Source organism: Hippocampus comes, unplaced genomic scaffold, assembly GCF_001891065.2.
Source record: "Hippocampus comes isolate QL1 unplaced genomic scaffold, H_comes_QL1_v1.1 scaffold92, whole genome shotgun sequence".
NCBI lineage: Eukaryota > Metazoa > Chordata > Actinopteri > Syngnathiformes > Syngnathidae > Hippocampus > Hippocampus comes.
In genome coordinates, this window is record NW_017805379.1 from 3,377,892 (window position 1) to 3,403,787 (window position 25,896).

The 25,896-nt window shown below is 44.2% G+C and overlaps 4 protein-coding genes and 1 long non-coding RNA gene across 7 annotated transcripts in view; 4 read left to right on the forward strand and 1 right to left on the reverse strand.

The window, feature by feature from the left end:
- Positions 1–115: 115 nt before the first annotated feature.
- Positions 116–5,210, forward strand: LOC109517213 (endophilin-B1-like). Its single transcript, XM_019872240.1, has 10 exons — positions 116–663; positions 1,018–1,159; positions 1,581–1,709; positions 1,778–1,911; positions 2,424–2,516; positions 2,603–2,689; positions 2,763–2,786; positions 3,663–3,752; positions 3,952–4,052; positions 4,700–5,210. The coding sequence occupies exons 1-10, from the start codon at positions 607–609 to the stop codon at positions 4,956–4,958; spliced, it is 1,116 nt and encodes a 371-aa protein (XP_019727799.1). The 5' UTR covers positions 116–606; the 3' UTR covers positions 4,959–5,210.
- Positions 5,211–5,560: 350 nt separating this feature from the next.
- LOC109517217 (uncharacterized) lies at positions 5,561–8,309 on the forward strand. Its single transcript, XR_002168503.1, has 2 exons — positions 5,561–6,863; positions 8,025–8,309. It is a non-coding gene; the product is annotated as an uncharacterized LOC109517217 (long non-coding RNA).
- Positions 8,310–8,627: 318 nt separating this feature from the next.
- Positions 8,628–9,672, forward strand: LOC109517216 (pentraxin-related protein PTX3-like). 2 transcript variants are annotated; one of them, XM_019872243.1, is made up of 2 exons: positions 8,628–8,946; positions 9,133–9,672. In XM_019872243.1, exons 1-2 carry the CDS (start codon positions 8,805–8,807, stop codon positions 9,615–9,617), a joined length of 627 nt encoding a protein of 208 aa, XP_019727802.1. In that variant the 5' UTR covers positions 8,628–8,804; the 3' UTR covers positions 9,618–9,672. The 2 variants fall into 2 exon arrangements, with proteins under 2 accessions (XP_019727802.1, XP_019727803.1); XM_019872244.1 differs by having other exon boundaries at positions 8,628–8,938; positions 9,131–9,672.
- A 2,352-nt stretch (positions 9,673–12,024) lies between these two features.
- Positions 12,025–15,745, reverse strand: LOC109517303 (solute carrier family 35 member G2-like). Of its 2 annotated transcripts, none has more exons than XM_019872371.1 (2): positions 15,470–15,745; positions 12,025–13,880 (listed from the first exon to the last, which is right to left on the reverse strand). In XM_019872371.1, the coding sequence occupies exon 2, from the start codon at positions 13,854–13,856 to the stop codon at positions 12,495–12,497; it is 1,362 nt and encodes a 453-aa protein (XP_019727930.1). In that variant the 5' UTR covers positions 13,857–13,880; positions 15,470–15,745; the 3' UTR covers positions 12,025–12,494. The 2 variants fall into 2 exon arrangements, with proteins under 2 accessions (XP_019727930.1, XP_019727931.1); XM_019872372.1 differs by having other exon boundaries at positions 12,025–13,883.
- A 4,371-nt stretch (positions 15,746–20,116) lies between these two features.
- stag1a (STAG1 cohesin complex component a) overlaps positions 20,117–25,896 on the forward strand; it is a 28,099-nt gene continuing 22,319 nt past the window's right edge. Inside the window, exon 1 of the mRNA XM_019872369.1 lies at positions 20,117–20,614. The gene's annotated coding sequence lies outside the window, so the exon portion shown is untranslated. The remainder of the gene's footprint in view (positions 20,615–25,896) is intronic.

The window sequence follows — 25,896 nt, forward strand, 5'->3', positions numbered from 1 at the left end:
GTTTGTTTTTTTAAGTGCACTGGGCAATTAATGGAAAGCATATAGAAATATAGGGCTGGGCGATATAGCTTTATAATCTTTTTTGTTTGTTTGTTTGTTTGTTTGTTTTGTGGGCAGTCACTCCAGAGACGCAACTATTATACATTATCAATGTTTTTTGTCATAAACATTCAGTCTGTTTTACATAATAAGGCCGTTCTGAACAAACTTCCGTTTGTGCTTTTACTTTAGCGGGCCATACCGGAACTCTACGGACAGATTTGAAACTTCTTACCGTTTAGCTCTCAGGAACGTCTATCAAGCAGGTCAAAAGCTTCAGATTTAAAAATTTAACATTTTCGCTCGTAAAAATTTTCAGTTGTAGCCCTTCCTGTAACGACTCAACCTAAGGGATCGCGCGAATCCGATGGCTAAAAGGACAAAAACAACACAGCAAAGTCATCTGTCATATGGTCACTAGCTAATGTAATCTTGACCCAAGGAAAATGGAGGGGTCAGCGGGTGGCCGGCGGTCGCTCACCTAGCTCGGTTCCCGGGGACAGAGGACGGTTCGACTACGGTCGAAACATCGGGTACCGCGCTTCTCTCCTCGACCTTGACGACGTCATGGATTTGACGCGGTTGGCCGTGGACGCCAGCCAATTCATCAACCGCGCGGTCCAGGTAAATATAATCAAATTAAAATGAATAAATACATAAAAAAAAAAGAAAAACCAGAAAATGGTGCTAGCTAATGGTGCTGTTCGACCAAAATACGTACACGCTTACCCCATTTAAACTTTCGGGGAGTCCCACCATCAGGCCTGTGTTTTTTTTTTCGATGATTTAACAGAACATTACAAAGATTAAATGTGTGTAGGTCTTCTACAAAACAATGACCTTTTAAAATATTCGACTTTTTGTGGACTGTTTGTCACTTTAGGAAAAGTCACAAAATTCCAAGTGGAAACAACATTTAGGATATTTTTTATTGCTATCAAAAAGGATCAAATTTGACCTGAACAGTGTACTTTTCAGTACACGGGGGAGAGTCTTGGCCAGGCCGACAAGACCGACTTAGATCCCGACCTGGAGGAGCTCCTGATCCGGGTGGATGCCACCAAGACTTGGACGGACCTCATCGTCTCACAGACAGAGGCCGTGTTGCAGCCCAGCACGGGTCGGTGATACAATGGTGACTTGTAAGATATTTGAAGTTGACAAGCCATTTTATCAAACGTCACTTTCAGTCGACAGCACATTTGCCGGTTGGAAGTGTATACTTTGGGCCAAATGTCCAACATACGGATGAAAAGGAACAAAATCAGATTCTTCCGAAGCACTGACCTTATCTAGACACTATATAAATAAATATATGAAACATACATAGGAATAAAAAAATGAAGCTTACCGACCAACTGAATTGAAGCTGAATTTTTTTTCTTTCCAAATTACAGCCTTTGCGATTTGACAATTCAGTTCTACTACCTTGCGATGTTGATGTGAATTCATTTGATTGTTCAACGCTAGTCTGACAAAGCGCAAAAATACCTCTCTAACCAATTTCCTGTATTCACGAGCTTTTTATTTGTATTGAGCAGCGGCGCGACTGGAGGAGAGACTGTACGAGCATCTGGACTGGCCTGCCCCGTCTCGACCTCGCGCTCAAGAGCTCCTGGGTGACCAGATGATTCAGGCTGGGCTGGAGATGGGAACCAGCAGCCCTTACGGTGAGTGCATGATAGTAATCGCAACTTTGTCATCAACATGCAGCGACGAATTGAATTTTTGTGTTCAGGAACATCACTACTGCGATGCGGCGAGGCTCAGAAGCAGCTCGGCGAGGCCCAGAGGAAGTTTGCCCAGAGCGCAACCATCCATTTTCTCAGCCCTCTGCGACGCTTTGGCGTGTGTGAATACAAAACCATGCAGGTACCACATCCTAGGGGGGGGGACATCCTTTGGATTTATGTCAAGCATACACTTGTTTAACTCACATTTACAATGAGAGCCATCCCACACATTACAAAGGGGAGAAAAAAAAATCAATGCAGTTTCTTCTTTGAATTACATCTGTCACAGTACCAAGACTGACCTGTGAGAGGCAGCAAAGGACATCCAGATTGATGGACAATACAAAGAAGAAAAATGAGGAGTTCGAAGAAAACATTCAAACTTTTCTGACTTTCATTTTTATGGCGGTGAATGAGTCGTGAGACACATTATACAAACACTCAACACCTTTCCGTCTGAAGCGAGCCAAAATGCTCAAATTCCACCCAATAAATATCGAACGGGTGTAACATTAATGACTGTTGGCCCCGAGTCGATCGTTTGTGCGATTCTGGGAAAAAATAATTTGCATGATTCATTTTTTTGGAATTGATTTTTGAAATCATGATGAAGAAACACTATTATTCATTCGGTTCAAAACTCGTGTTCAGGAGGAGCGCAGGATGTTGCTGAGCAAGCGTCTGGACTTGGACGTTGCCAAGAGCCGACTGAGGAGCGCTCATGAGGCCGAACAAGAGTCCAGGGTGAGAAGGACTATGAACGGTTGAAGCCATCACGCCGCGGCGTTTGCTTGCTTGCTTGATTGTTGTCATCTGATTGACGACCTCAGAACCTGGACGCAAACCCCGTGGAGGACGACTACTTCTCGTCTCACGTGTCCTACATGTTCCGATTCATGCGCGTTCGTTGGATGAAGGTGAGTCGGCACAAAGCCGCTCGGGGTCAGCGTCGCCGAGTCCTCTTGACGCTCAGCCTCTCTCGTCCAACAGATGTGGGCGCAGGAGATCTCGCAAGTGAGTGAGTGGAATCGACACACACACACTTGGCACGCGGTAAATTGACATCCCAGATTTTTTTTTTTGACGTCAGTTGACATTAAAAAAAAAAAAACAATCTGTGATGGAGTGAGACACGTTTTGAGTTGTTCAATAAGCGTATCCTCCAATTTAGAACTCAAAAAACAATTGATGTGTAGATGTCTGTATGTATGTCTCTGTCTTGGTTTCATAAAATTCAGATGCACACTTTTTTTTTTTTTCTTAATGCATTGCCGAGATATCGGATCAGGATTCGGCAGATACTTAAAACCAAAGATTTGGACTTAGTTTTAATACATTTTCAAAAACTTCAAACACTATAAATTCGAGCGCCCACCAAATTGATTGTGGGCTGCTCCAAAAAAAAAAAAAAAAAAAAAAAAAATTGCCCATAAATTGAAATTTGCATATATTTTCCTCTCTATTGTAAAGTAAACAGGACAGAGGATGATAAAATAGTCAAATGTTCTGCCCGTAAATCATATCGTTATTGTTTTAAGTGTAAAGGAACCAAAAATGTTATTTTGTTCATTTATATATATATATATATATATATACATATATATATATACATATATATACTTTTACCAAAAAAATTATTTTTATTAATCAGCCAGATAATCAGCGTAATTATATTCTGCCAAACATTGAAATGGATTAAAAAAAAATCCACCCGAGAGGCCCTAGAGATCCCTTCTTGTTGATGTTATGGGGTGTCGTGTTTGGAATTTTGAGTACAGAAAACAAATGATTTCCATTTTGGAATAAGGCTGTCAACCTCAACAAAATGTGGAAAAAGTGACAAATCCTCTCCGGATGCGCTTGTCATTTACCGTTGTTGTTTTTTTTTAGGCCGAAACGGAGCTGAGGATCTCCGAGTCTTTGTTCCATCGGCAATCGGAAGTCACGCGACAGCTTCTGGGAGAAATTAGCAACACCCACGTACGTACGCACGCACGCACGCACGCACAACCGCTTTGTAAGTCATTTTTCCGAGCCAGCGGGACAGCGGATTGTCTTGCGTGAGTGTTTGGAACACCCAACATATGTGTTGCCCAGAAACAACACTTGACAGTGTTTTAGTGACGTGTGGGTTGTTTGTGTTGTGGTGTTTTGTTTTTGTTTTTTGTTTTTTTGTCAGCACAACCACATGCAGAGGCTGAGTGACTTTGTGGACGCGCAGACGTGTTACTACGCCCAATGCAAGCAACACGCCCTGGAGCTCCACAAACAGCTGGCCAGGTTGGAAAAGTCATACCTCTTTCTGATCCAAATAGGGCAAATTTTTTTTTTTTTAAATCACATTAGTTTTTCAGTGTTATGTCGCCTTTTATTTTCAAATTCTCATGGATTTTTTTTTTATTTTGAATTTTACATTGTTTGAATGACATTTTACTGAATGTTTTTGTAATTATTTTGTAAATATACAGTAGAAATAACTGAAATATTTTAGTATCGCTTATTTCCAAGCGATCATTTGTTTGCCATTTTTTTAAATGATTTTTTTTTTTACATTTTTGCAATGTATTGTTGAAAAATAAATGTTTATATGGTCATAACAATAAAGCATACATTTTTGCATTTTTTTCTACTTATTGTTAAAAATAGATTTAAAAAATAGCTATTACATTTTACTTTATTTTTACATTTCCATTTTATTAAATTGTTTTGTTTTTTTTTTTTTTTGCAATTGAATTCATTAATTTAACTCCCCGCCCCTCACTTTTTTTACCTGAATGTTCCTGTCGCACAGGATTCACACACGTGCCAATGTACGTTTTTAGAAAAGCTTGATGAACATATACTATTCATTTCTATATTCACACTTCAACATAAATAATTGGGAATAAACACATGATCAACATTTTGACTTTCCAATGTCCTTGCAGCGTACCGGCCGTGTTGTGCTCCAACAAGTGGCAGTCGTCAATCACCAACGGGGCACCTCCCTGTCAGCATCCTTCTGCTGAGGAAAATCAAGTTTCTTCCGCCTCCGCCGTCGCTGTCGTCCACCACCTTCCGGAATTCGACCAGGACTCTTGGACGATGGGAGTGAGCGCTAACAATAACAACGAACAGATCCCTGGTCATGCTTGTCCATCAGAACATGAACATCCTCCATCTTCTGAACCCGCGTCTTCCGACTAATTCACGAGTCTCCCCCGCATCATGGCCAAACAAGTGCAGGTGAAAACCCACAAAGTTAGTTACATTTAAAATTGAAGTCATCAGTGACATCACCAGTTAGTTTTCAAGTGTCGTCATCGAGTAACTAAGTTACTCTTTCAAGGTAACTGTGGCAAGACTGCGGTACAGTGCGCGCACAGGTTCGAATACTTTCGATCCTCCTTTTGGCTTGTGTATGTGTACCTAATGAACTGTCTGAATTCTACCCCAAAACGAGGCTCAGTTCATGGTCATTTTCTCCTGGGTGTGTGTGTGTGTGTGTGTGTGTGTGTGTGTGTGTGTGTGTGTGTGTGTGTGTGTGAGTGTGTGTGTGTCTTTGCGTTTGCATTTCGAAGCCAAGTAAGGTGAAATAAGATCGTTCCACGCATACACACACGGTGTCACCCCCTCAGTGGTCCCAATAGGTCAATTGTAGTACTCGTGTTCACATCCAGATGTTGTTCATTTTCCCCTCATAGAGGCCATGATGGATGTGTGTGTGGGGGGGGGGGGGGGTTAACATACATCTAACTGGTTGAACCTGCAAAATGTACCCAAACTATACAAATGCAATACAGTTTCCCCCCAAAAGGGGAATGGTGGGGTGGTGTGGGGGGGGGGGGGGTGTATATGTATAATGGAAATACATACATGATGTAGATGATGTCATTATCATGCTACAGGCTAGAGGTGTGTGTGTGTGTGAGATGTCGCTGACGTCAACGCTGAGTTGGCATGTGTTTAATGTGGAAATAAATATGCAAACAGTGACATGGGGCTCCCAAAACAGATTTTTTTTTTTGGGGGGGGGGTATTTTTTAGGGGTGTAACATACTTTCCTACAGTTTACTGCTGAAACAAAATGCTGTACGTTTAATCAAAAAATAATGGTGACTGTACATTTGTTTTTTTCAGGTATAGCATTTGTTAATGCAACTTGGTTTTAACTTGTACAATAATGACAGCAGTGTATGTAGTCAAATGCACGAGCTCACTAATATGTCTTCAATTCAAATATGTATTCATTTTTGAAAGCAGTCATTAATTGAAGAGTGCAGGCCACTATTCAGAACATTGCTTTACATTTCCCAGCTGTGTGATATTTAATAACACTGTTTCCTACGACTCAACAAAAAATGTACAAGTCTCAACGACAATTGTCCCTTGCGATCGCTCAACTACCTTTCCTGCTCTTTTTTTTTTGGTTGTTGTTTCAAAATCTTTCCCTTTGCCGCTACAGGAAATAAGATCCTCGCGACTTGTGATGAGTGAATTACGACATAATAAATTGTATGATGAATTACTTTTTCCACCGGCCCACCCTGTAAAAGTAGGAAACTGGTGCATCCTCGTCAGTTTTGGGGTACAGTACTGCGTGCAGAAAAAAAGTGTCACAAAGTTCATCCTCTTCACCCTAACTGCTGTCATTGCTATGGCGTCAGCAAAGTGTGAAAGGTGTACATTTGGCGGATTACAGCAATTGAACAGGATGCAAAAATATTCCCAGTGTTTATCTGTTGTGAAAATCATCCCTCTCTGGCCCCATTTTATGCCTGTAAGTATTGTTTAAGTTATTACTTATGAACTTGTCATGGCCAAAGCTAACCAACGGCAGACTGTAGAGAAACAAGGCTAGACTGAAGATGATATTTCAATCATCTGTACCATGGCTAACAGAGGCTAATGCGGAGACCCACGCAGGCTCGGGCAAAAGAGACCATTCCAATTACTTGGCCGCTGATTTAACTCAGAAAAGTTAAAAAGAAGCAATTGGAACGCTCTCTGCTTCATGTCAAGGATAGAAAGCTCAAGTTCGAGGTTTGGACGGTGCCATATGGACGGCTGCAACCAACGGCGCCCACGTGACCGCTCCCATCAGGTCATCAGGTAAGTTGATTGCGTCTTTTATGTTTAAAATGATGGTGCGAGATTTATTTATTGGGGGGGGGGTCCAAATAAAAAAATAAACAAACGAATAACATCTACCCAGTAACATTTCGTTTTGGCAAGCTTCCATCATGAACAGCTAGGCTACATTCAGAGGTAGGCTACATTCTGATCTTGCTAGCAGCTACTCGGGAGTTGTTTTTAAAAAAGCGGTCCATCAAATCAGGTTCTCTTTGTGTTATACTCGCTTTGACCGTAAACTTAAAAAAGAAACTGAAGCCACGTTATTTGTCAAACTTTAGGAAGTTTATTAGGAAGCAAGTTAACCTTGTGTTGGCCACTTCCACACAGTGCCCAAATGTCAAAGCAGCAAATCAGAGGAATAATGGCTTGCATCTCCCAAAACTCATATCTCAAAACTGTCTAAGTGTCGCTACAGTAAATGTTATTGCTCATCTTTCATGAAATATTGACAAATCTGATGGTTGTTTGGATTGGAACCACCATTGTACTAGACCTTGGCTGAGTTTACCCTGTGGCCAAAAAATCATGACAAAAATGGACTTGGCCCACTCTAGTTGTCAGGGACTCATACTTAAAAGATTTTATTTTTCAACTCTTAGATTGTGTTTGACACTCCTGTGATTTTTTTTTGGGGGGGGGGGGCTGGGGCACACCCAGTCTTATTGCACAATGCTGTGGCCCGTGTGTCGGGCTGCGTCACAAGCCGACCAAGGGAATGCTTTGGAAACTTTATTTGAAGAACGGCGCTTTCATCATATCGCCCCCGTCGAGTTTCCCCACATGCTGTGACCTCCTCGTTTTCCCGGCAACCCTATATTTCTTTCAGATGCGTGAAAATGTTTTATTTGTGTAGTCGTTTTAAAATAAACAAGTGACATTTGTCTTTTTTTTTCTCAAAATAATATTGATGGAAATTTTGATGAAATTGTAATTTTTCAAAACTATTTCTTCAAGTCATTCATGATTTGTTCAACTCCATTTAGTTGCTATGATCCAACAAACGAAACAGTCTTTTTTTTTTGGGGGGGGTGACATCTCATGATGTGATCGTGAAAAAAAAACCAAACATTTTGCTGGTGTGCTGCAATTTGGGTTTTTTTTTCTTCATGTTGATGTCTTGTTTCTCTTCCCGTGCAGAAACCCCCTACGGATTGCTGCGACGTCCGCACAGGATGCTGACTGTCACATTTCTTTTTTTTCCTAAGGACCTCCGACACCCGGTGACCTAAAATCAGGTATGTGACCCCTGCCCCCCCCAAAAAAAAACATCTCTCTTTGTGTCACACAGGGCCTACACATTCTCATCCTGCATTTTGCAATGGGGAATCGTCAAGAATGTCTGAAAGGAAGTCCAATTGTTCACGACAAAACAGTCTCACCTCATACTACATTGTCTGTTCGCGCACAAAAAAAAAAAAAAAATCTCATTTTGTACAAAATTGAACACAGCTTAATGAAAACATTATTAGGGAGAGTATACTGATGTTAGTGTAAAAAGAAATTTGATGAGTGATTTTATGAAATGCAATACAAAGGCATTACAGAAAACATAATGCAGTTTGAAATTTGACAAATTATTCAAAACCAATGTTATAAAACATATTTTGGCAGTTGGTGGTGCAAAATTAAAGCAAAGCAAATGACTGTTGGCAGATCTTTAAAAAAGCAAGGTCAGATTTTTTTTTTCTTTTTTTTGCATTTACAAGACCATCGTAAATTCTCTTGGACCCCCCCCCCCCCCCCACGCTCGCCCCCAGTCAAAGACACACGCCCCCGCCCCCCCAGACTGGACCTCCTACTCCCTCCAACTGAGTTTATAAGGCGGCCTCAGTGGGCCCACAGCAAACACTTTTTACAGGGCCTACAAGAAGCCAGGTGCTTCTTGTACTACATTTTGGACTCCCCCCCTTCCAAAAAATGGGCACTCTAAGAGTATGGGGGGTGCTGAGGCTATGGGCAGTGCTTTGCACAATGGCATGCGTGGGCTCGTCGCCACACAACAATCAGGTGGACTACGCCGACGTCTACGACAACGAGGTGGCTAGTGAGCAACAGCAAGGTACCTTTACGTCTTTTCCATTGGCTCTGCCGTTTACCGCGAAAGCAGGACAATTGCTTTCAATGTCATCAATTACGTATAGATTGAATTAAAAATACTATTTCTCATTTTTATGAAAAATTTCATTTATTTGTTTTCTTTATATTTACTTCATTGTTTTTTTTTCTTAACGTGTATCCTCCTTAGAGGATTCCCTGCAGCCGCAAACATCGTGTCAGTCTGCGGAGCTCACTCGATGGGACAAGCTCTTCATCGCCCTGGAGAACTCTCACATGAGGCAGAACATGCTGCTGGAGTCCTCGGAATCTTGCTGTGGGGCCACGGCGTCCCTCAGGGCGCAGGTTGATCGCCTGGCCCGGACGACGTCCCATCAGTGCCCGCCCTGGCAGTCCGCCCTCAAGTTGCTTCATCAGGACCTCCTGGAGCTCCGTGAGGAAGGTGAGGCGAGGGAGAGGAGGTTCAACGCCACCCTGCAGATGTATAATCATTCCAAGCCTTCGGCGTTGGGTCTTAAAGAACAAGAAGTGACGCATGAAGTGACGGCGCCCCCTGCCGACAGCGTGGAAAAGGCGCTAGTTACCATAGCGACCGAGCTGCAGAGGCTCTATGTGCAGCTCGGCCGAGTTATCCAGCAGGCGGGCACACTGAGGAAAGACAGAGGAGACTCGTGAGAGGCCCACACCAGATGGACTGCTATCTTACAGTGGATATAAAAAGTCTACACACCCCTGTTCAAATCTTTTTTGTGTGTGTGTGTGATTAAAAAAAAAAATGAGAAAGAGTTATCAACTTTTTCCACCATTAGTGTGAACTGTACCCTGTTCAACACACACACACACACACACAAATATATATATATATATACTGTATACACACACACATACGTCTAAATTTTCCATCAGAAAAACTAGTATTTAAACAGGGGTGTGCAGACTTTTACATCCACCTCTATATTTGCACATTTGGATTATTATTGAGGATTTTTTTCCCCCCTATTTGAACTTTTTTTTTTTTTTTTTTTTAAATCTGGATTCATTTGAAGCAATAAAAGAGTCATGAAAAGAAGACCATTAGCCTTGTGGAAATGTGTCCTCCCTCCGCCCACGCGGTGCTTTTTAAGTCGCAGCCAATTGTGCGCACAGCTCGCACGCTCCCGGTCTAGTCCAAGGATGGGCAAACCTTTCTGCTCAAGGGTCGCATTTGATTTTTTTTAAACTGGCAGATGGTAAAAGTGTTGCGCCAAGTAAAAGTGTTGCAATGTGTCAAATATGCCACTGTTTTGGCTTTGTTTTTTCCCGTAAAAATGGTTTGCCACAACTGCCTCCCCGTTCCTCCTACATTCCAAAAACCTGATGCACGTTCGATGAAATGAAGGCTGTAAATTGTCCGTCGGTGTTTGTCTGTTTGTGCGCTGCGATTGGCCGGGGACCACTTCAAGGGGGGTGTACCCCGCCCGCTGCCCTTTTTGATCAAAAATGGAATGTGATCTTGATTAAGGCTTCTGTTACTTTTGTTTCTTTTCGACAACAAAAATGTTCACGGGTCAGGGTGACCCGCCGCATGTTTGGTCATCAAAAAGTAAAATTAGAAGTGACAATGCAAAACAAACACATGACACAACACGACATGTCATAACAGGTTTGAAGTTTTTTTTTTTTTATGTGTTTTTTTTTCTTCTTTTTTAAAAAATCTTTTGTTAGCTTTTAAAATGGGTCACTTTAACCCACAATGTAACATAACAACATCACATCACCAAATTCTTGAATAACTAGATGTTTGTCCCCTGTGTTCTTTTCATCCTGGCAACTAATGAGACGCTTTGGTGAACGTCGGCTTCCGTGGTGCGTTTTCAGCTGCAATACGGTGCGAGAGAGGCGTGCTGATAATGAGAGCAAACACAAAAGCAGGTGGCTAATGATGAGGAAATGGCTGGGACAAAAACTCGACTTGCACAGGAGTAAAACCAAACGGAATCAATGCAGGATACAGTCATTCCGTCGAAGGAATGACTGCATCCTGCACGGGTGTCTGTCTGGATTCACTTCCCACTTCTTTGGCGGCCATTACTCTTCTTTCACCTCATTGTGGTTGCCAAATACCATTCGAGTCCCGAAATGGTTGGCGCCGCGCCTTGGCAGGCGAGTGTGTGAAGCCATTAAAAAAAAACCAAAAAAAAAAACCTCATAAATAAATACCTTCCCTTCAAGCGTCGAGATTGATACCAACTTAAAGAGTCGAGCTGTTTGTTCACCAGCGAAATTTTATTGTCACATGAACAGACGACACCATGTTGGCACTTTTTTTTTTTTTTTTAAATCAACCCCCACCAAAAAGGTTTTAAAATTCCCCCCAAAAAAGACAGCACAAATGAGACAATAATGGCACTCAAAGACCCCCACCAAGGCCAAACAATGAAGACAAATTGCCATGTTTTTGTTTGTTTGACAGCTTGCAGGCTACTTCCTGCCGTAGTCCGTGAAATGACAGAAAGTATAAATAAATGGGTTCGGATTTGGGCAGGTGTAAAATTTGGAATAGGCTGTTAGGGGACAGGTTTTAGGTTTAGGGTTAATCGATCATTTTTTGGGATTTGATATTAGTTGGTGGGCGGCCCGGTAGTCGAGTGGTTAGCACATTGACTTCACAGTGCAGAGATACCGGGTTCAATTCCAGCTCCGGCCTTCCTGTGTGGAGTTTGCATGTTCGCCCCGTGCCTGTGTGGGTTTTCTCCGGGTACTCCGGTTTCCGCCCACATTCCAAAAACATGCATGGCAGGCTGATTGAACACTCCAAATTGTCCCGAGGTGTGAGTGTGAGCGCGGACATTTGTTCGTCTCTGCGTGCTCTGCGATTGGCTGGCGACCGGTTCGGGGTGTCCGCCGCCTACTGCCCGAAGACAGCTGGGATAGGCGCCAGCACCCCCGCGACCCTTGTGAGGAGAAAGCGGATCGGATAATCAAATGGTATTAGGGGGTTAGCGGTTGGGCTAAGAGTAAGGTTTAGGCTTCAAGGTTAAAGTTCGGTTTATGGGATTTGGGTCGCGTTCGGAGTTGGTGTTTGGCTTCAGGGTAGATTTAGGGGTGAGGAGGATTGGCGGTTCGGGTGAAAGGTTTTAGTGTAAGGGTATTGGGATGGAATTTAAAGTTAGGGTTAGAATTAGCGGGTTTAGGTTTCTGGATTTAGAGTGAGGAATAAGTGGGTCAGGTCCTTGAGTTGAATTTATGGTTTGTGATTACATTTTGGGTTTGAAGGAGGTTAAGATTTTAGGGATAAATTTGGGGGTTCGATTTTGGGTGAAGATTTGGCGGTTAGGTTTTAGGATAAGGGTTAGGAGTAGTGGTTTAGGGGTTGGTTGTTTTCCTTGGCCTGTACACAAAATGTTCAAAGTGCATGAAAAACCACAGTCAATTTTTTTTTTCAAGATCTAACAAGTGGCAATCAAAACATAACCTCCCGAATCTAACTTTGTGCTTGGTGGAGGTCATAAAACTACCAGCGAGCGTGTACAACTGACTTGGTAGAGAGAAGAGGGTGCGGGCAGAAGCGTCTTATTTAATGGGTGAGTCTAGAATTTCCTCATATTCCTCTCTGTGACGCCGGTTGCCCCCGCGGGACGCCAACAGCTTCGTGGTCACCAACCAGCCGACGCTCAGGACCACCATGGCGTTCCCGACCACCTCGGGTGCGCTGGGGGCCAGCCGCGCTATGACCAGATGGGCTGCCGTGGCCAGGGGCGCCTCGAGGCTCTGGCTCGCAGAAACCAGCGCCGGGTGGACCCGCGTGAGGCCGTGCGTCACCCCCAGGAAGGCGACGCTCGAGCAAGCCACCAAAGCCACGACCAGGCCCCAGCCAGGAACGCTTGCCGGCCAGGACCAGCCCTCCTGGAGCAGGGCCAACGAGGCCGGGGTGACCACGCAGCCCGTCCAGCTCACGGTGAACAGAGCCGTAGCCACGCCCACTCTCTCCTTCAGGGACCGGTAGCCCACCAGGGCCAGGGCCAACCATAGCCCCGCAAGCGCCGACAGGGACCACCCAAATGTGCCCCTCCAGAATACCACGGGATCTGTCGGGGAATCGGCATTGCTCTCATCCGCCGCGGGGAGCAGCAGGACCCCCAAACCGCACAGCCCCACCGCCAGCGTGATGCCATCTGACAAACCCAGACGCTCCTCCAACAACAGGAAGGCCAAGGTGGCGGACAGCGCCGTGGTGGCCAGGCGCCAGGCGGGGGCGGCGTCCTCTTGGGAGGTGAAGGTCAGCGAGGAGTAAGCGCAGCACAGGGACAGCGAATAGGCGACCCCGTAACAAAGCAGACGGAGGCGGTAACCCTCGGGTCCGAAAGGGTTCTCCCCCTTGTACAACGGCACCGCCACAAACAGAAGCTGGACCACGGACCGAACCAACAGGAGAAAGAGGGGGCCCAGCCCAAAGCGTTCCGAGGCCACTCGGGTCAGAACGACCACGCAGCCGTTAGCCAGCGCCGCCCCCAGCAGCCCCACCCAGGTGAGCCGCGACGCCGACACCGAGGCCTCTCCGAAACTGGCCAGCTGCTCCCCGACCCCTTTCCCCGGGCCTTTGCCCGCCCTGGCTCCCGCTTCGCCGCTATCGCCGCCCCTGCCGGCCGGAGGTCTCGGGGCGGCGCCCTTGTCCTTGTCTTTGGAGCCAAACAGAGCGAGCGGCCACCTCTTGGTCTCCGTCAGCTGCTTCCTGTCCGACGTCTCCTCCAGGAAGGAGCCGAAGTCCTCAAAGGACGGCGCGTCGTCGTAGCCCTCGTCGCCGGGCTGCGGGAAGTGCGTGTGTATTCCGGGTTGCGGGGAATAAGGGGTCTGCGTGGCATACTTAGCCGTGACGGTGTGAGGGTGGATCTTGACCCGCTTCTTAGCGCCGCCCAGCAGGTGGGTGGACTCCATCGCGCGCGTTGGCAGAGGACAAACCTGCTGGACAAAGAGGAGACATTCGTTATTGGAAAAGACCCGATCTCAACACGATGCAAAATCCGAGTCAGGCTCGATCGAAAAAATAAGTTGCGTTGCTTCCTAGAACATCAACATGAACAGCAACGCCGTCCCAGGCTAATGACGCCCTTCCATGATCCATACATACATCATCCATCCTGTCTCAATCCTCTCAGTGTGTGGCGCGGGTTTGACATTTCTATTTCGAATGGCTCCCACGGTAATAATAGCAGAACGCTGTGGCGTCTCGGCCTCCAAGGTTGTCTGGAAGGGAGTCAAAGCTCCATCCGTGACCAGATAAGAGTCTGCTTCGAAGAGGCGGATTTCATCAGCACTATCTTCAAGCTATTTATTATCAAAATTTGTTATTATTATTATTTTTTTTTTACTTCACCTTGTGGTGGGATGGCTGCCAATGACACTTACGCAAGCGCTCATCTCGCGAGCGGGAAAGACATTATTGGGTGATGGGGGGGGAGGGGGGGGGGAGTGTTATGTCTCCAAACTAGTCTTGGTATTTTAGGTCAAGGAGAACCATATGAACTCTCCCGGCCATTTTGAAATTCAAATTAATCAATCTTTCTATCTAATATATATATATATACACACACATATGTGTGTAAGTGTGTGTGTTTAAAAAAACACAACAATTCAGTTTGTTTCCACAAAATAAAAAAATATATATATTTTAACGTAGTGGATTTACTGTTTGAAAATGATCTGAAATGACGTTTAAAATATACATTTCTGATAACACGTCTTGTAATTTCCTGCAATAATTTGAACTGGGCAAAAATGAATACTTTTAAATAGTAAATGTCCAATCACTGAAATAAATGGAATTAACAAAGTAAAATAAAAAAAATATTCATCCGTAGCTTTCTATGTTCTACACAAATTTTTAATTGCTTTTATTTCATCTTTGCTTTTTTTTTTTTTTTTTTTTTTTTTATTTGCTGGATGCTTCCCAGCCACGGTATGAGACCAAAGCTTGGCCACATTTCTCTGATGACATTTAAGAAGCGCCTTAGCAGTCACCACGCGCCCGGGACGGATCGCAATGTACCTCTTGTCTTTTATGATTGTGCTGCACCACCGCAATCGTCTGTTTTGCACCTGGCGACGCAGCTTCAAGTCTAGAACCGTCTTTGCCTCACATTTCATGCACAATTTAAGATGTTTGGCAAGGCGCTTGTCACTGAGACATTTTCCTACTGCATTTAAATCTGAGTGTGGGTGTGTGTGTGTATGAGTGTGTGTGGGTGTGGGTGTGTTTGTGTGTTTGTGTTGCCCAGGGCATGTGTGTCATTATGTAAATGCACGTCTGTCTGAGTGTCTTGCTCATCATGGGGTCATGTGATTTTCAAGGTTATTCGGGACCCCCTTGGCGATCATGCATATTATATATATATATATATATATATATATATATTCTGCAAATGTTTTGAAAAACTCAGTCGTCTCGCCCGTATCTCAACGCACCACTCTCCTTCTTTGGTGGATAAAAGTGCAGACGTAATATATATATATATATATATATATATTTTATTATCATGAAAAACACTCACCTGCAAACAAGCAGCTGGTCATTCAGTCACTGAGCATCCTCCCATCCATTGCCTCTTTTCCAGGCCATTTGCTCCCCCCACATCCCCCACTTTGCCTTTGCCTGCATGCGGCAGTTGAGAATCGTCCCAAAAGGAGGACCACCCGGACCAGGATGAGACTGCAGAGAAGCCACCTCAGGACCGGGAGGAGGAGGAGGAGGAGGAGGATGTGCGTTATATGGCGACCCGCTGCTGATCGTCCATCACTGTCTGATGCAGAGGATGCTCCGCCTTACACACAGAGGTAAAGAGAGGGAGAGAGGAAGAGAGAGAGGAGGGGGTGAAGCTAATCATAGAGTCTGAGCATGCGTCAACATGAGCACTGCAAGCTTTGCCCATTTTGGATTTGAAGATTCCAAGTTTTTTTTTCGTCTTTTTCGAGATTAAAGGTCGTCATATTTCAAGATAAAAGGCGTAATGTTACATGGAATACAATTGAAATGTGTGTGTGTGTGTGTGTGTGTACAGAAAATCTTTGTCACACATCCCGTCACACCCCAAACGAGGACGTCCACCAGTCAACAAAAATTTTCAGTCCACTGGCGCTAACAACTTTGTCAACTTTGAAGGGGCATCTGCTTTTGACAGAGGGGGCATCAAGTTAAAAAAAAAAAACCTTCACCCCTCCCCAAGGATCGAGCAAGCTTTAAAACCTATCAGACACCAGATGGAAATCAGTCATTTTCAATGTCATCCTTCCCTGGAAGGAAAAAGTCTGAAAATTCCAACATTTAATCTAATCAGTTCAAATATTACAAATAAAAATTGTCATTTTTTTCAATCGAATTCTCCACCCAAACCCCTTCAAGAAAAAGTATGAATTTTCCAAATGAAAAAAAAAAGACTTATGAGAATAGAGTCGTCAGAAGAAAATACATCCATGAAATACAAGAACAAAAATGTATGCACTCCAACCAGCCCTGAATTGGTGCTTAGCCTTTACGTAAGTTTGTTTCCTCCTTAGCCTCATCAGTCAGGGACAAAGCTGTCACATCTTCCCTCTGCCAATGACTGACAAACCACAGATGGCTCACAGACGCCCCACACAGGAAACGCTAATATTAAAAGCAGCGGAAGTTGAATCACGAACAGGAGGCCGCTCAGATGGCCACAAGACAGAAAATGCTGCTGGTGGTGTCACGGACTGACGGGATGGCACAACTACACTAGTCACAAAGACAGTCTTAACATTTGGCACACTTACTTAGCTAGTTAGCTAGGTAGCAGCTAGCTAGGTAGTTATATAGTTAGGTAGCTAGGTAGCCGCTAGCTAGCTAGGTAATTATCTGGCTAGGTAGGTAGCTATCTAGTTAGCGAGGTGGCTATCGAGTTAGCTCGGTAGCTTTTGAGTTAGCAAAACTACAACACCCAATTTCAGTGAAAGTTGGAATATAATTGCTCGAGTGCTGTCCACCTTTATGTCGGGCATTGCAAAAAAAGTAGCTCGCCAACCAGCAGGCCACCACCCAAATGCAAAATTCTTTGAATGACCTGAATTTTTCCCTTATGTCTTTGTTTTTCTTTCTAAAGTCAGACTTTTACATCAAAATCTCTGAATTATATTTGGAAGATTTGTATTCCCAGCAAAGTTCGTCCTTTTACGAAAAAGTAGAAAATAGAAACATGATGAGAAATCGGAAGTCTTTTTTTTTTTTGTTTGTTTTATTTTTGCAATCAATTCATACAGAGAAAAAAGTCGGAATAAAAAAACAAAACAAAACATGACATTTCATGCAAAAATCTCGTTAAGTCACCCGCTGCCGCGTTCTCATCAGCGTCCACACTCCCGATTGCATAAACAGCTGACAACACAAATGCGGCACACCAGGATTTTTCTTCCTGATTTTAAGTGAACAACTACACCTTGGCGAAGGTGTGCGCTCCCTAACCGCATTGCCGTTCCACTTCAGCTGTTAAACACAATGGTGGGTGCTGATAAGAAAAGGCCTCTCACTTGAGCCACTGGCTTCCATGCACTCATTTCAGACAGGAAAGGGGAGGAAGATCCATCTGCCGTTGCCATGGTGACCACGGAGTGAGAGCGCAATCGCTATTTAGGCCGTGCTAGTAAAAAAAAAAAAAAAAAACCAGGATTTTTCTTTCCTGATTTTAAGTGAACAACTACACCTTGGGGAAGGTGTGCGCTCCCTAACCTCGTTGCCGTTCCACTTCAGCTGTTAAACACAATGGTGGGTGCTGATAAGAAAAGGCCTCTCACTTGAGCCACTGGCTTCCATGCACTCATTTCAGACAGGAAAGGGGAGGAAGATCCATCTGCCGTTGCCATGGTGACCACGGAGTGAGAGCGCAATCGCTATTTAGGCCGTGCTAGTAAAAAAAAAAAAAAAAAAACGCACACACTGAGTGTATTTGCTGAGGAGGGTCGCTACCAAGAACCGAGAAGAACAGTGTTATCGAGCGGATGAATGACTAATTATTTCATTTTCGACTCTGTTCTCATAAAGTTTAACCCTCGGGCCTTGTTCGATTTTTCTTCCCTCTCACCTTGTTGTTCACGGCCATTTTTGTCCACGTATCGACCGTGTAATTTTGAGGATATCTTTCTTCGTTTACGTTTTCCGCTTCTTTTACTGGGTGGTGTTGAATTAACATTGATTGTTGTCATTCGTATTTAATAGGGGTGTGATGAAAAATAGATTTCAATCGCAACATCGGTTCGGATTTAAAAGATGAATCAAATCATTCCACCTTGAATCAGAGATAGCTAGCTAGATAGCTAGCTGGCTAGATAGAGTGAATGTTTTTTTTTGTTTTTTTTTTTAATAGACATTTTTGACCGTGGCTTGTGTTTGAACAAAAGTAATCATAAAAAAGTCCTTCATCAATGGACAAACAAGCCAACCGTTATCACAATCATCTAAAAACGTCAAAAGACAGGACATTTGAAATGGGCTAGCGCAACTCCCGGGGTCCATTTTTTTTTTTTTTTTTTTGTCCCCCGGCGAGATGAACAGAGATGTTTATCTTCACTGTAATCGACTTTGAGAGTGACTGATTGTGGCGTCTAAAAAGCTGATGCTTACGTTGCCAAGGTTATAGCCCGAGCACAGGCCACAACGGGATAGATGCGCACACGTATTATTCACCACAAAGCCGCCTGTAGGGAAGGTCAATTCACGACTTTTTAAAGAATACACGCTCGTTTGAACGCATTGCATACGGTGATGCATATGTGGCGCTTGTGTAACCCTCCACTGTCCGCGCTGCAAAGAACGGAGAGAAAAGAAAAAAACATGTCTAGATCTGGAGTCACGTTGGCTTCTGCACGATGAGTTTGAAGCACACGCTGAGGAGTTTCGACTGAAATAGTGCAATGCTGCTGTTCTGTCTGGCTCTAATCGTAGGTGTGTGGACGGTTGTCTGTTGGAACCAAACGTAGACACACCTGCGCTGCTGAAAGAGATCCAATGCAAAAGCCGTGCGGAACGTTTTGCCTTTACAAAAGGTTAGATTGGATCCGATACAGTCCGAAACGTACGCGGCAATCACATAAACTGTGTCTTGATACGTGATGTGATACGGTACAAAGTGAGAAGATATAAAATCGAATCTAATATATTCAGATACAGTAAAATATGACACGATACGACACGATACACTGTTATGGTACGATACACTACAATATAATCAGTTAAGATGGGGAACGATATAAGATAAAATATGTCAAAATACAGTACAATATCATGCGATATAAGAAGACACGATATAAAAAAAAAAACAATATAAGATACAATTTGATAAGCCGCGTTAGAATATGATATTACTTGTGACACAGTGTGAAAAGATACAATGTCAGGTACCATACAAAATGTTACGATACCGTACAATATTTTTATAATGATAAGGTACGGGTATTAAAATTTAATATACGATACGATAAGATCAAATACGACATATGATGCTCAATTGCTGTCACAATAGTGTTTCTTTATGTCACGTTAGCGCCATTCATTCCACTGGCTCATCTGGATGAGGGCACTGAGCTGCACGAAGAGCCACACAGTCTGCGGGGAGCTCTGCAGGTGACTGTGAATTATTAAGGCTTGCCCCCCAGTGCCCTTTATGAAGCCCAACCATGAGACGTGTCCGTATATCCTGATTGTGTTGAGATATATGACACAAATAACGCTAAGATTTCTAAACATGTTCAGAAAGGTACACTGCAACAAAAAAGACAGGACAAAACGCTACAACTTTCAAATCCAAAAATATGTTACATAAGAGGATAAAATAATTCGAGATAAGGTGCAATATGATATGACAACATGCAATATGATATTTTAGAATTCAGTAAGTTATGAAGATGCAATGCACGAATATGTGATCAAATATGATATATGAAGGTTAAATTGACATCGTAAAAAAAAAAACTTAAGTCAGATGGGTGAACAAGTAAGCGAAAGGATTTTTTTTCCTTGTTTTCCCAAAATATTGAAGAATGACTTTCAATTGTGCTACATGGCTGACGATATTCAATCAATAAAAAGATAATGAATGAATACTATTGATTGAGTACTTTAAAATAAACTTTGTGTATAAATGTGAAATCTCAACAGGTAAACAGAAGATACTCTAACAACTGGACTTTTCACTCTTATGTCGTAAGGGTGGCGTCACGAGACGTCACATTGTTGTAACCGCATAAGTAAGGCTTTTTTTCATGAATGGGTAGAAAAGGGTTGGGTCACCGCTGAATGTTGTTTAACATTGCAGAAAGTTAATATATGAGAAGCTTAAGCGAAAAGAGAGGTGGCAAAGACGTCGGGGTGAGACCACCGCCACTCGCGCGCGCGTCCTCGACCCCCTATTACTCGAAGGCAAGGCGCGTGCCCGACGCAACGCACGTCCGTCGCGGAGTGTCCGCCAGGGGGCAGCCGCGTCCCAGCGTGAGGCTGCGCCGCTCCCGCTGCACCGCAGAGAGGAAAATACCACCAGATGGCGGTTTAGGATTGCTGCTCTTCTCTGCGAGGCAACCTTCCGCTCGCACGGGCCAATTTGCCAATATAAAATAAGGCCAAATAATAAAAAAGGGGATCGATTCGTCGCTGCGGGACGTGACGCTGCAGCCGGGGATGGTCGTTAAAGGTGAGTGCCCGGTGGTTTTTTTGTCGTGCTTTTTTTTTTTTTTTTGTGAGGCGGGAAAAAGGGGGTGGGGGAGAAAGACGGGCGTACAGATTCAAGATGGTGGACGCGCTGGAAAAAGGGAAGGCTGCCGCTTGGTTGTTGGAAGGGAGGGGGATGGGCGCTAGTGGCGGCTAACGGAGGCCACTGTAGCCTTTTCCTCCTCGTCAGTTACCCGAGCCTAGCCCGCGAGCTAACTAGCTTAGCCATCCAAAATCAAAAATGTCTCCGGTGGAACTCGTCGAAGACGGATCCGCCTCCTCGCCGCCCCTGTCCACCTGTCGCTGGAGTTGTCAACAAATACAAGAAGCCACGCTTGTGTGACGTCTTCTGTTTGTGTGCGTTGCGACTCTGGTTGTACCTCGTAAGGAACCTACACAACTGGGTTCTTTTCGAGGTTCATCCAACACTCACACACCCTCTGGCTCCCTTTGCTTGCTCATGTGGGCTTTAGTTGGTTTTCTGTTCTGTGCGAGGTGTGCAAAGAGCCCGCAGATAACTTCAGTTGGGATTGGCGCCGTGTAAATAAACCTGACTGCAAATGTGACGTGCTGACGCCGTGCTTCTTGTCTCTGCTTTCTACCTGTTTGTCAACAATAACAGTCGCCTTACAAGTTTTGCTTCTTCTTACTTCCTCTTTCTCCCGGTCTTAACAAAGAGGTTCTGTTTCTCAATCACGAATTAACCCATTTGCTGCTCACGGCGGGTCTTTCCCATCCCGCCGAGCAGGTTGGGAAATATGAGTCACATCAGCTAGGGGTGAGGGGTTTGGATTTTCATCAAGCAACCAACAAATCTTAATAGGGGGTCCTCATTCTGGTCTACATCCCCGGATTGACCTATGAGTAGCAACTAGTTTTGATAGCGGGGGTCACACATGGGGCATGATGATTACATAACCGCTTTGTTTACAGTCAGCATGTGACTTGCAGAACCAGCTAAAGGTTGACACATCAGACATGAGATGTTGAGTGGTGTTGTGAGAGTGTAGTGGGGATTCCGTCCAAATGTTTTATAAATTTTTCAGCAAATATAGGCCGATGAGTTTCTTTCCAGGCCGGTGACGATTAGTAGTCGTGGAGGCAGATAAACGATAGTTGGAGCCGATATCCGTTTGAGGTTAAAGGGAAAATATTGGCATCCAAATTTTTTAAAACCACAAATTGCAACATGTCGTTCAATTGCCTTTAGGGCATGTTTGTTCACAACTTTTTGGATTTGCAACATTGAAAGCGTTTTTTTTTCTTTCTCGTTTAATCCCGCGACCGTGGTGAGGATAAGCGGCTCGGATAATGGATGGATCTTGATCGCATTTTGTTGTAAAATTCGAACATAAAGTGCAGGGAGCTCCCAGGTTCAGCGGTTTCGAAAGTTAAATGAAAACTTAAACAAAGAAATAGCTCACGAAAGTTTTTGACTGAAAAGGAATTTTTCTAAAATTTCGGGATAACTAAAAAGTTAAACTTTGAATTATCTTTGTTCCATTTCGTGCCGTCAGATAAAAAAAAAAAAGAGAGAGGCCAAGACCGATGTGTGTTAAATTGCTGAATATTGCCGCCGATAATCAACCCGGATGTCTTTTTTTTATTTTTTATTTTGTATTTTTGGGGTGTATGTGAAAATGGGAACATGTGATGTATGCCCATTTCCCTTTGCTATTCTTTTGCGAATATTGTGCGGCGAGCTCAGCGCACCATGCGATGACGTCATACGAGAGAGTCTCTGTGCCGCAAGACGCTCGGCTGACTGTCAGCAAAAGTGATCATGGACAGATTGCTGATCCAGCTTTTGCGGTTTGGAAGAACTGTCAGCATAAATACCGAGCTGTCGTGAAAAGGAGATTGAGTCGCCCGTGTCCTTTTCCGTCTGTATGGGAACGCAGGTGCATTCCCGCGTTAATGTCGTTTGTTTTAATCATTCCAGAAATATTCCAATTTCTTTTGCCCCACCCCCCACACTGTACAGATGATAAGTTACAGTGCAGTATGATAGGATACAATTTGATGTGATACACGATATGATATTCGATGATACTGTCGGACATAATTCCTTACATGAAGAAAGTTGCGATACAACAAAACATGCGCTATGCTGCATTGCAATAAGATTGTGATAGAGGACTGCAACCCACAATTATTTTAATAATTGTGAAAATAATAATCTTAATATTTTTTTTCAATTAGTCACGTTAGATGACGTGATTTCCATCCCTTAATTCAAAAACAGGACATTATCAAGAGTGCACTTAAAAAAAATCTTGATCTAAAAATGAAATGCATTTGGTTGTTATTCTGTATGAATCATTTTCCTCAACCATGCAATTTTTTTAATACGAATACCCAAATATTCGATAGCTGCAACTCTAGTTGACCAATTTTTGCAACTCTAGTTGACCAATTTTTGTGAACGACACAAACGAGTTTCACTGAAGAGCCCCCCCAAAAAAAAAAATAAAATAAAAAATTGGACCGGCTTCTCTGTGGCAATTAATGATTGGTAACAGTCGAGGCAGGAGTTTGGAGGAGGAGTTGGGGGGGGGGGCAGCTCTGCTGCATGTTAACAATACAAAAGTGCCCCCCAGTCATCCATCATGGGTTTGAAACCGTCTGCAACTGGGCACCGCTCCAAAATGGAAACTTCTCTCTGGATCTGAAATGATTGTTGGATCTGTGTTGGCCCCGTTGATATCTTGCTTTCGTGTACTCACTCTCTGCTTGCGGAGTTTTTTTTTTTTTTTTTTTTGCTGCCTCTATTTAAAATGCCAGCGTGGTGATGCTGTCTCTTATTATGTCATTCCTGTTCCGTAGGCTTCGGGGAGGTGCGCCTGCCGCTTGCCAGCAATTAAGCAGCTCGTTTTTAATGTTACGCGGGCGCCAGAAAAGTGTTTGGGCTGGCAAGGTGAAACACTTCCTCACCAGAAGAACAATAGTACAGAAGGGGCATGTCCTGGATTTCCAGTTTTTGCAAATAGCGACGCTTGATCGCGGCACGTCTTGCAATTCCGATGAAAAATGGTTGCTTTTATTCATCGAAAAATGTTGAAAAGCTCAAATATCAGAGTCATGACAGAAACAACTTGACGTATCTCAATTGCCACTTGAGAGTTTCCACTTGAGAGTTTTGTGTGTGCGTGTGGACTTGAACCACGCTGCCCAAGTCCAGCCTGTGATTCATTGTTGGTTATTTTGCAGCCAAGCGACCGTGATGGCTCTGAATGTTAAAAGTGAGCGCCTTCAAGCACGTCTCCAGCCAGTGCTATATTTGCGTCGCTCTTACTTGAATATTGATGCGTTCACCTGTTGTCACTGCTTGCCACCGTCTCCGGTGAAAAGGAAGCGGGGAACATTTTAGTGCGAGGGGTCGTTACGATGGACTTGGCATTTCGGAGGCGGTGATATAACCTGGACGATGATGATTTGATGTCAAAAGGAATAAAATCGTGGCCGTTTCATCCCCCCTCCTACCCCCAACTTGGCTCAATGTGACCAACAAACACAATGCTGATTGGTCGCATTGTAATGCAAGCCTGTGTACGAATACTTTTGCACTCCGATGTCCAATTTGATGCGGTCGATCAATGGGTTATCTCACATGCTCCTCATTGTAAATTGATTGGTATATTGCTGTGGGCAGCCCGGTGGTTCAGTGGTTAGTGCCTCGACCTCACAGTGCAGAGGTCGCGAGTTTGATCTCCAGCCTTTCGGTGTGGAGTTTGCATGTTCTCCCCGTGCCTGCGTGGATTTTCCACGGGTACTCCAGTTTCCTCCCACATTCCAAAAACATCCATGGCAGGCTGATTGAACACTCGAAATTGTCCCGAGGTGTGAGCGTGAGCGCGGATGGTTGTTCGTCTTTGCGTGTCCTGCGATTGGCTGGTGACCGGTTCGGGGTGTCCGCTGCCTTCTATCCCAAAGACAGCTGGGATAGGCTCCAGCATGCCTGTGACCCTTGTGAGGATAAAGCGGATTGGAAAATGATGGATGGATGGATGTGCTTTGGCCCAATGAATGTTTGGAAACACTCATACAAGGGCTATCTTGAAGAAGGAGTCATGCCATATCACCTGTGACAAACACAGCACTTCTCAAGTCATTTCAGTAGACTGTGGCAGTTGGTTCTGTGAGGATAAAGTAGATCAGAAAATGGATGGATGGATGGAATCTCGCAGCCGAGCTGTGGTCGGCGTGCCTTTTTGTCCTCTAACCACAGTACGGTAAATCCCGCCCGGGCTCGACGGCCTGGTGTAAATTTCAACGCCGTCGGTCATCCCGTTTTTTTCAGGCGCGTCGGAGATTTGCATGCGCGCGCCGCCACCTCGGAGCGCCGTTTCCAATCAGCCGGCATCTGTCAAAAGTAGCGCCGCGCAACCCGAACGAGCCGTGCATGATGCGAGGCTCGATCTCTATCCTCGACGCTCTGCAAAGGTAGTCGGGAATGGCGTTTGGGTCTGATAGTCTGCGCCGAGATGAGAAAGGAAAACAGGACGGGACGAATTAGTCAAACGCGTTTCTCCCCTCTGGCAACTTTCATAAACAGACGAGGCAAAGTTGCTGCGTCAGAGCCGTGACAGATCGTTTCTCGATTCGGCTTTTATTTGCCTGTGAAGAATAGCCTAACCCAGTCAAGCTGAATATTGATTTCACGCAGCAAAAGTTAATCTTGCACGATGGATTCCATATTTATTCACCTCTGCCTCTGAGTTGATGCTCTGATCTCAAGGAAAGATTTACTCTTGGTCAGATATGGAATTGGTGTTTGGTGAGTTCGTGTCAGTGACATCATCTGACGCAGAGGGTTAAATATCTTCACTCAAGGGAGTCTCCACAAGTCCTCACTAACACCACAAAAAGCCGTTCTATTTATTGACGCTGCTTGTTTTTTGCGGGGGGTTGGAAAAAGTCACTAAAATGGCAAACAAAATAGCCACCCACAGTCATGATCCCCAAAGCCATGAGACCGAACCGGCGTCATTTCAACCAGATTGTGACAAGTGGATGTGGAATAAATGTGCTGATGTCCTCTGTGTTATTTGAAGGGAGACGCTCAGAGAACCTTTCATGACGACACCTGGGAACCTTTTTTTGTTTTGTCTTCTTAAATCTTGAAGGCATTGCATAACAGCACCCAAATCGAACACGTTCTTCCTTGGCCCCGTTTGTCAAACCTCAGCGCAGTCTTGTGGAAATCCCCCGGCCAACCATCAAATAGAAGGTCAAAGCAAAGCTTTAACTCAAGACGTGACCCCC